The sequence below is a fragment of the Nelumbo lutea genome, chromosome 4, assembly GCF_056320005.1.
Source record: "Nelumbo lutea isolate HS-2025 chromosome 4, American lotus-T2T, whole genome shotgun sequence".
Taxonomy (NCBI): domain Eukaryota; kingdom Viridiplantae; phylum Streptophyta; class Magnoliopsida; order Proteales; family Nelumbonaceae; genus Nelumbo; species Nelumbo lutea.
In genome coordinates, this window is record NC_142687.1 from 23,187,778 (window position 1) to 23,198,948 (window position 11,171).

General features: G+C 36.3%; 1 protein-coding gene and 1 long non-coding RNA gene across 2 annotated transcripts; both read right to left on the bottom strand.

Annotated features, from left to right (window-relative positions):
* Window positions 1-1,918: 1,918 nt before the first annotated feature.
* Window positions 1,919-5,424, bottom strand: LOC148854606 (Pentatricopeptide repeat (PPR) superfamily protein). Its single transcript, XM_088982954.1, has one exon. The coding sequence runs from the start codon at window positions 5,155-5,157 to the stop codon at window positions 2,551-2,553; it is 2,607 nt and encodes an 868-aa protein (XP_088839080.1). The 5' UTR covers window positions 5,158-5,424; the 3' UTR covers window positions 1,919-2,550.
* A 4,711-nt stretch (window positions 5,425-10,135) lies between these two features.
* On the bottom strand, window positions 10,136-11,063 carry LOC148854607 (uncharacterized). The gene is made up of 2 exons (XR_016112954.1): window positions 10,496-11,063; window positions 10,136-10,348 (listed from the first exon to the last, which is right to left on the bottom strand). It is a non-coding gene; the product is annotated as an uncharacterized LOC148854607 (long non-coding RNA).
* Window positions 11,064-11,171: the final 108 nt, after the last annotated feature.

Sequence of the window (11,171 nt, forward strand, 5' to 3'; positions counted from 1 at the left end):
TATTGGAATTCATGCTTGCATCCATTATTGCTAAAAGTCTATTTGGTAAAAAGACAAATATGTCAATGCAAACCTAACCCAACTTTGCAATTTATATGAACTGTTGTACACTCTACATATTTGCATCGTTTTCAAATGCAGCCTTAGCTTATTTTGTTTGATTGCAGTACAAATTAAGACATGAAACAGAATAAAATAAAATCCAAAACAAAATTAAACTGGAATTTGCTTCTTCTTTTTTTTACATTTGAACTCCCATGCATTTGTACTAGTGCAAATAAAATTGCACTGCAACCAAACACAGCCTAACGACTATCCTGATGCCAGTGGATATTAGAAGATTTAACTGGACCATTTAGTTCTCTGAAAGAAAGACACGCCCTATTATAAATAAGCATGAGAAAGAGATAAGTAGCAGGAACCCTTCTAATGTGCAGTTATTGCAGTCTAACCTAGCAAAGTAGATAAGCCTTTAGAAGAGAGCTTGTTATACATGTAGAGACCCAAGTAAGGATGGTTCATGGATCAAAACTGCCCAAGATTTTATTATTACCCTGTGCAGTTAACCCATTTCACATAAAGGCACATTTATTATAACAGATTTTTCTTGTTTTTTTTTATTTGAATCCTATTATTATACCAAAAAGGCATGATATATGGAAAACTGGAGCTCACATCTCCGCCCCACAACGTCCCACAGTACATCCTCGTTGTGTATTGGGAACATTTTCCGATGATAACATCATCTATTCTGGTACTATCATCGGGAGATGTTCCCAATACACGGCGGGGATGTGCTGTGGGACATTGTGGGATGGCCCCTTGGGGGCGGAGATGTGTACTCGGAAAACTGATAACCAATCAACTAGTATCATAGACATGGTAACCAATCAAATGGGGATGGGGTTCTAATTGGTCAAAGTTATTCCAGTATCATACCCTTCTGGCAACATAGAAATTGCCTTTTCGTTTTTTAATTCATATAGACTGATAGAGGCAAAAAAATAAGGATACCGGAGGAAAAAAAATCTTAGCTGACCACCATCAACCTTTAGCTCTGAAAATCAATTCATATATATAGGTTTCTTCGAGATACTAGGAGCTTCGAACCTAAGTTCTAGAGAAATTGAACTGAAACTGTTAGGTCAACCCAGTAATGGTTATTGTTCTGAACTGAACTTCTATATGGTATGCCTTGCTGATGACTTACTAGTTCTGTTGGCCACTCAGTATCCTTCCTCGCCCTACTAACTAGGTCTAGCTTATGGCACCCGACCCCTATGGCGGCCAAAGTTGTATCACATACACCAAAGAAAAAGAGCATGGCATGCCTTGAACTGTGCATACTGCACAAGCAGGAGAAAAAGAAGAAAGGTTTTGAGAGTGGTATAAATGGAAGAAAAAGTTTCCTTTTTCCCAAGCAACCACTATAAATAAGGTTGTGTTTGGTGTCATTGTTGTTTTTTTGGTTGGTCAATATAAATTGGCATACAATTATTATTTGAGGCTCTTTATGGTTGAAATAGGTGTATTTCAAAATGCATGTGGGAGAAGCTATTTCTAAAAGTATCAAATTGGTGTTTCTTGCTCCTAAGGGTGAAGTCTAATGATTCTACCTGAAATAACTCTCACATGTGATGTGAAAACACATATCTCTCACTATGTATTGATCAACCCAAAATGTTTCAAGTATAAACAGCAATGGTGCCAAACACAACCTAACAGTGTTTTATAACTACATAAAATGTCTAATCTGCCCCTATATCATAAACATCCCTGTTTAGATGCCACTTAGCAGTTATTCATCAACTCTTTCTCTCGGCATAATCATTTCTTGGATGAAAGAGAGCATGAAAATATGGAAGTAACCATTTCTCATGAGACCATCTACAAAGTGCTTCATACCAATACCAAGTTACCAACCATCTTCCGGCACCTTTTTATTTACAAATTTAATGTTGAATTTTGAAAAGACAATCAACTAATAATGTAAAAGAAGAGGACTGCATTAAATGAAACCCAGCCACAAGTAATGGATTCTCTTTGCAATTAGAATCAGCAGGTCCTATAACATATTACTTGACATAGACAAATTTCAATGGTAGTGATGAAGCTTTCCTGAAGATCTTGTTTGCTCTAAGATAGGGGTGACCATGGGCGAGGCTTAGCACCTGTGACAAGGGCTATAGCCTGGGCTGGCGTCCAGCCTGGCCCTGGTTCCGGGCTTGAAACGTAAGCCTGGGCCCAGGCTGAAAATGATCGCCCCTAGTTTAAAAGTATTCCCTATCTATGTCTATGCATATTTACATTGCTAGTCAGTGGTCAACTGGCTCGGTTTGCAACTCTCTTGATGATTGCTTCCTAATGAAGCAATAAGAAGTATATATGCTACAAGAAGAGCTATTCTGGTTGCTCTTGTTCTTATTCTTCATCATCACCAGACAACAAATAAATGTCAGGTTTATATCCTACCCACTTCATCTCTCTAATCAATTCGTCCAACCGTTCATATATCTGCTACAAGAAGAGCTATTCTGTTTGCTCTTGTTCTTATTCTTCCTCATCACCAGGCAAAAAATCAATATCAGGTTTATATCCTACCCACCTCATCTCTCCAATCAATTCATCCAACCGTTCATATATCTCTGTGTAGCTTGGATGAGACTTATCACCCACAAGAAATGTATGGACCTCATTTTTTACCTCAATCCAACTACAACCAGGTTCCTTCTTGAGCCCACTATGCTTCATAATCCTCCTCATCTTTGAAACCTCATCCCACATTTCAGCTTTGGCATATATATTCGACAAGAGGATGTAAGCAGCAGAATCTTGGGGATCCAAACAAAGAATAGAATGGGCTGCCTGTTCTGCCACCTCTACATTCCCATGAATCTGGCAAATGCTAAGAAGGTTTCTCCATATAATAGCATCAGCTTCAAATGGCATCTCATTGATGAGTTTCAAAGCCTCATCAACCTTCCCTGACTTCCCAACTATATCAACCATGCATGAATAATGCTCTAGCTGAGGATCTAATCCATACTCATGAAGCATTGATTGGAAGTATCGCAGGCCTTCCTCAACCAGGCCCACATGCCCACAAGCTCGAAGAACTGCAACAAAGGTTGCATGATTTGGTTTTACATTTTCAACCTGCATCCTTTCAAATATCTTCAGTGCCTCTTCACCAAGACCATGCTGTGCATATCCTGTTATCATGACATTCCATGAGACAAAGTCTTTCTTGGGCATCTTTTCAAACATCAGTCTGGAGTCCTGCATGTTTCCACACTTTGAGTACATATCCACAAGAGTGCTGGAGATGAATACATCCGATTGCATTTCCTGCTTGATAACTTGTGCATGGATCTGTCTCCCAAGTCCAATAGTTGCAAGATTTGCGCAAGTATCAAGAACAGTAGCATAGGTAAAGTTATCAGGCTGTAACCCTGTATCTAACATCTGACAAAAGAACTTTTGGGCTTCCTCACTTTGTTTCTGCAATGAGAACCCTGATATAATTGCATTCCAAGAAACAATCTTTTGATTATCTATCCTGTCATGGAGCTTGCCTGCTTCTTCCATCATACCACATTTGCAGTACATGTCAACAAGAGCACTTCCAACAAATAAGTCTACACCCAACCCGGACTTGATAATTCTGTTATGGATCTCCAGTCCATAGTTCAGAGCTTCTAAACTAGCACATGCCTTTAATACACTGCCATAGGTAAATTCATCAGGTTCCATCCCTGAATGGAGCATCCGACTGAATAGCAAAAGGGTATCTTCTTCATGCTCGTTCTGCTCATAAGCAGCAATAATTGCATTCCAAGATACAGCATCTAATCTCTCCATCTCATCATATACACTACGTGCTTCAACCAGAGCTCCACATTTACCATACATGTCCAAAATTGCATTTGCTACACAGATATTAGACTCAAAATTACTCTTAATTGCTAAACCATGTAATTGAACCCCCTCTAACAACCCTTGGATCACTGCACATGAACTAAAAGCACCAGAGAGACCTATCTCATCTATACCAATGCCAGACCTCTGCATAAGTCGAAACAGTTGCAATGCTTCAAAACCTAGATCACCCCGTGCATAGCCAACAATAATGGCATTCCATGACTGCAAATTATGGTGTGAAAGTGAGTTAAACATCCTTCTAGCATCTGTCAAGCAACTGCATTTTGAATACATATCCAAAATAGCCGTCCCCACTATGACATCAGATCCAAAATTATTCTTTAAAGCATGGCCATGCATCTGAGAGCCTAATCTCAAAGACGATATCCCTGCACACAACCTAAAAGCACTAGCATAAATAGACTGGCTAACCTCAATGCCTGCTCGCTGCATCTCCTTAAACAGTTCTAAGCCGTCAATGAGCTGGTCATTTTGAACATAACCTGCAATCATCGTACTCCAAGAGACCTCATTCCGTTCGGGCAATTCTTGAAAAACCTGATGCGAGTAAGTCAATTTCTTACATTTTGCATACATATCCACAAGGGCACTTCCTGCTATAACATCGGAATCAAAACCCATCTTAACAGCAAGGCAGTGAATCTGAATCCCGAGATCATAATCCTCCAAGGATGAACACAAACTGAGAATAATGGCGAAGGTGGTACGATCTAGTTCCATGCCCATTTGTCCCATCATCTGCAAGAAGAAAATGATTGGTTCTCGATAATTACCATTCCGCAAGTAGCCTGAAATTAAAGAATTCCAAGAGATTACATCTCTTTCGGGCATGGAGTCAAAGATGGACTGGGCAAGATCCATGGAACCACACCCAGCATAACCAGATATCATAGCGTTCCAAGAAACCGTATCGCGTTGAGGCATCCGCTCGAACACTTTGGAAGCATAATCTATATTCGAGCACCTGATGTACATGTTGATCAAACAGTTGGTAACAAAGACGGTGGGACTGAACCCAGATGTTATCATCTGAGCATGAGCCTGTTTTCCTGCATCTAACAATCTCAGCTTTGAGCATTCTTGATAAATATGAGAGAATGTTTTCTTCTTGATGGAGGTCGCGGAAAACGTATTGAAGGGAAGACTTCGATATAGAGGTTTTGGCGAGAAAGAGAAGAATCTGGTTAGAGAGAGGTAAGGGATGAAAAGTGCCATGCCTCTGGTTACAAGTCATGTTGTCTTGGGATCACCGACCGTTGAGAACAGTTGGATCTTTGAAATTCTGTTGTTTGATACCGGGTAGTGTCCACGAATTGCTTAATCAACAATCGTCCGATTTGCTGTTCTAGCATCTTCCTACTTAACTAGCTGTAGCCAATAACTTCTGTTGCTCCCTTATCCTTTGACAGTCGTTTTCTAGCCCTCGTTTCGTGCCTCACCATGACGATTATCGTCCTACTCTCCTACCAGAGCGAGCTGAAAAGAACCGTACAACAGCGCTTCTACTCTCTTATTATATACAATTATTATATTTTAATTATCATATCAATTATTTTATATTTATTGTTTTTATCTTTAAATATTAACAAAAAAATAAACTAAATATTAAATTTCAAAATATTCGATAAATAATATTTTTTATTTTTATAAATAATAAATATATTATTATAAAATATAAATTAATAATTTATAAAAATATATAATCTTAACTTAAAATATATCAAATTTGTTAAAATCTATAAGATATATATATAATGTACAAATTCATAATTTTTAATTGATAAAATAATTATTTCATCATTAATAATTTCATATATATTTTTTTAAAATAAGAAAACATTTTTTTATGTAAATGTAAATTAGTGGATTTAATAGATTAAATTTAACTTATATTCTTGAATATTTTGTAAGCAATTGTTTTGTAAATAATAAATATGTTGTCATTTGATGTAAATTAAATTATTAATTAATAATTTATAAGAATATATAAAATTTTAACATACATATCGTGTACAAATTTATAAATATTAAGTACTAAAATAAATATTCTATTATAAATATTTTTATTTGTATAAATTTATTGAGGGTAAGCATCAATTTTTGATATACATGTAAATTTGATGAATTGCTTATTCCATTAATGTTTAAACATATATGGTATTTATTTAGATTGCATATTAACAATAAGGTTTATAAAATTTATTTTATTTCATTTATTTTCATAGGTTGTAGAGTGGCCTAGCATCTCAACACAGTAGGTGTTAAGAGACTTGGGACTTCAAGTTTAAATCACACTAGTTACTAAGTACGAAGGAACATGTTTGTGCCAATTAAGGTTGCAATTGAATAAAGTTTGAATCTTTAGGTAAGATTGATTAGTTATTTGAACTTGAGTTCAATTAATAAAAAGTTAAACTCGAAAAGCTTGGAAGATTGGTTCAATTAACATATACATGCATACATATATATTATATAGAATATAAAAAAAAACATAATTTATAATATATTATGAATGTAAGAATATACCATATAGAAATATTCATAATATTTTATATTTTATATGATATAAAGTACATACATTTTTGAACATTTGAACTTGACTCGAGCTTATCGAATATTTAATACTGAATTAAGAAATAGAGTTTGAATCGAACTCAAACTCAAAATTGAGCTTAAAAGAATTTTAGTCAAACTAAGCCATGAGATATAAATGTTTGCCTCATCTTGGCTTGATTGCACCCCTAGTGCTAGTCATAAATAGGGATGGCAATTTCCCCCGTAAGACCAGGGCCTCACCTTGCCCCGAATTGAGGACGGGGCGGGGATGGGTTTTGTATATAATTTCCCAAACCCGATGGTATAATTAGTAAAATATTTTTAGGTTTAACATTGATATTTAAAATATCTGTAAGTTTTCCCTAAATTCTTAAAATCCTATAATCTAATAATTCTATTTTTTAAGTACCCCCAAAGTATTATAATTCAATTCCTAAAATACCCCCAAATTCCTATATTATGTATAAATTATCCACAAAATAAATAATTTTTAAGAAATTGCCTTGGAGCGGGGAAAATTCGGGGATTATCCATCCTCGACGGGGAGTGGATGCCCCGCCCCACCATCGGGGATGGGGCAAGGATGGGGCAAAGTATCTTGACTTCGAGGTGGGGACGAGGAAGGGGTGCCCCACCCCAAACCCACCTCATTGCCATTCCTATCCATAATGTATCTTATCCTATTTAAACCTTGGTGATACCAACACAACTTTTGTTTTTAGGTGATCATATTTGAATCTTGTTTAGTAAGATAATTAGGTATAAGCATCTTGTACATTTTCTTATGTCAAGTGATGTAAAATTATCTTTTAAAGGATAACATTCAGGGTGTTTGGAACCATGGGCATTTATTAAATAAACGCTGTCATATAGGCACCACTTAAGCATTTCCCCCACTATGTGAATTTATATGCATAGGGACTTGCAAAAATAGACTTCAGTTTATGTGCACACCTACCACTCGGGGAAGCTTCATTTTAGCACTTCCCCCAACGAGTAGGCATTTATTCACTATTTTGCTAATATAGCACCTAAGTGTCAATAAATGAGTTTATTGTAATTTTTATCGGTTTTCTAAACAAACCAAAGTATATAACGTTTAATCAATAAACATCCACAATTCCAAACACATACATTATCTAGTATTTCCATTAATATGTTTCCATTTATCCTATGTGGTGATTAATGGTGTCTAGTGTCACTTATGTGTAATAAAACACTAAGGCCCCGTTTGGTTTGCAGGAATAGGAGTCTGGAATCGGAACCGGAGTGGGCTATTCCGATTCTAACTATTTGGTTGGATGGAATCGGAATCCCATTTCCTATTCTTGTTGGAATGGCATTCTCCCATTTGAGGGAATGGCCATTCCTTGCCCCTCCCTTGGGAATGAAATCCCATTATTGCTTATATTAATTATCATTTCCATTATTGCTTGAACCAAACAGATTATGAGAATGGACCATTCCAATTATGATTTCAAAGGATTTCGATTCTAATTTCGATTCCAATTGTGAACCAAACAAACCCTAAATATTGTCCCATTCGATTCCGATTCCAACAAGGATAGGGCAAGGATTGGTTTTGCATGCCCCGTGCCTGACACCAAATTTAAATATCATGTTCCATCCTTGCCCTATACTCCAATTAGGCTATAAATCTCAATCCCATTCAAATTTGAATGATAATTTTTAAAAAATATATATTTTTTAATTTTTAAATTAAATAATAATTTTATACACACAAAACTAATAAAATATTAAGCTAAATTTACAATGGTGTTAAAACCAATTTCTTTACTTATTAGTTATTAGAATACATAAATAAAAAAATAGAATATGGGAGTCGTTGTATAGTATTATGTAATTTAGGCGGTATTTGCTATTGGTCATCTCGTGGATGGCCTGTTTTGGTCCACACCATGGGATGACCACAATGTTTGGTGTGGTGTGGATGGGATTGGTTCACAATATATCGTGGACTAGCCCTACCCAAAACTCAGAATCTGTTCCACTCATTTATCTCATGACTGATTTTGGTCCCCAATGTTTTAACAATTCAGGGGGTGTTTGTAGTGTGGATGAGAAATTGGTGGGTGTGGATTGGTCCACACCACACCTTGTGTCAGGGACCAATCCATACCACACCATAGTCCATAGTTGTTTTGAAATGTGGGCAAATTGTGTGGATTGGATCCACACCACAACTTTTGATTCCATGTATCTTATATATATTTTATGAATGATCTATACAATTAATCATAAATATCTAATTTTTGCATTTTATATGATAAATATATTGAAAAAGGCATCAATGAATTAATATTAACTAATAAATATTAGTTTTTATAAAAACAATAGTAAAATAATTTACAAATAAAAAAATACATTTTAAATATTTAAAAATATGATTTTATTGATAAAAACATTTAAAAATTAAAAAAAATAAGTAAAATAATTAATATTTTATTGGCAAAGATATTAAAAATAATATTTATAATTAATATCTTATTAAAAAATAAGTAAAATAATTACAAACTGGATGGATGCATTAAGAACATAAAAACAAACGTTCGGCTGTTTAGGATTTAGCATCATTCAATAGCTAAGAGGGAAACACAGTACTATTCGCACAATAAAGAAGGGTTGCATCAAGAGGGAAACATAGTACAAAGGATTTTCGGATGTAGATCTAACATTTGCCAAGAACAACACTTGACATTGTGAGTTTCTTAAAGAATCAAGATGGAGCCTTGGCAAGTGGACCGGTGGAGGAGAGTTGCAGTGGTGGAGAGCTTCAGTGAGTGGTGGAGACCTCCAATGATAAAGGGGATGTTTGGAACCGTGGCTGTTTTTCAAAAAAAAAAAAACTATGCCACGTCGGATCCACATAGGCGTTTCATCAAACGCCCGTTGTTTGGTTCAGCTGATTATTAAAAGATCGGGCATGCCTAAAAAATCGGGACCCCACCGATGCATCGGTGAACCGTTTCCTCAAATAGTTGACTGATGTATATCCTATGTGGTGCTTACTTGTCAAACACATGTATGAAAAGCAGTGATGAAAATCACCTTACCAAACAACATAGTGTTGCTCACAGCCTACATGGCAGAAGCATTTTTTTTGTGAAAAATGGGTCTTGGAAGCATTGGCGTTTTTTATTGAAAATCAATCCCAAAAAATGCCCATGCTTCGAAACACCATGAAAAATGTGAAGTAGACGATCAAAAAATTACATATGGACGGACCCTAACCATGATATTTTGCAGTTTTTGCTAAATTGGAGTGTGAAAAGGACCAGTCGATGATATAGTGTGGACTCCCGTCCACATCCAGCCAAATAGGTGTTCATCCCATGGAAGGACCGACGAGATGAAAGAACCAACCAAACACCACCTTATTATTGATGAATGATAAGATACATCACACCTTTCTTTTTACCCTACAATTTTACCCTGAAGCTTTTCTCCATCGCCTATGCTACAGTGCAAGGGTAAGAAGACGTCTATCCACTACCACTTTCCTCCATCAATTTTACCCTATGCTACAGTACAATTTTACCCTACAATTGATATGTCATCTCTTTAATGTTAGAACAGACAAGTATTGTTTGATCTTTAATGCAGAACAAAAGAAAACTTTCTCTTTAAATTTTGAAATTAATATTTATTGATTAATAATACATTTTTCAATTTATTTACTATATAAATTGTAAAATTTAGACATTATTTATAATGGACTGTGAAGATCACCGACCACTATTTCCAAACATTCTTTGCGTTTCATATCAATCATTTAATCCTCATCCCATGTACCCAGCTGTAACGGGTTAGCTACATGAACCATTCCATTCTGTTCAATACAAGAAATAAAAAGATGTTAACGTTGTATGAGCTGCGAGCCTGCGACAAAACTTTGTTCAAATGTATGGCGAAAGTAAACCGTATTTAATTGAGCTTCATATTGTCTCTGTTCATCAGAATCAATTCGTCGTCTTACCGTCTGAACCGACTTGCCAAAATCACGTCTCGTTGACGGTGGAGAAAGCTCGACGCGTTGCTCTGTTGCCGGATTGCATATATAACATGTGTAACTGAATCTTCCCCACATGTCCAAATGCCTACTTTCGCCCCCGCCGGGGACGCACAGTTGGCCAGTACAGGCATGTACCCCCTGGCCCCTCCTCTACGTTAGAGTTAGAGTTAATTAGGCGCATCGGAGACGGGGAGCGGGGGATGAGGGAACCGCCAACTTTCATCGATGGTAAGATAAAAGAACATTGGATCGTTGATGGATGCCATTGTTGAAACAATAATCCTTATACACAGCATCGACATTCCGGCAGGAATGTGTTAAGATGAAGCGGGAATCAGAGATGAGCGAATTCCATCGTTTGCAGGCTGTCTTGAATCTCAATAGTCAATAACGACCGATCTCAGTAGCCGACGAGAGAGGACCTCGAAGATCGGTTTCCTCTTCTTGGATCATATGCATCTAACAGCACTGGAAGGGAAGCAGGTTGACAATGTGCTTCGTCTAGGGTTTGTACTGAAAATTGAATTTCATCAATTTTTGCGTTATGGGCTGGACACAAATGGAATTTAAAAGTAATTATGTGACTAATTTACCCTTAATCATTTGCCATAATTACAACAATGACCTTAATGTTTCTCGT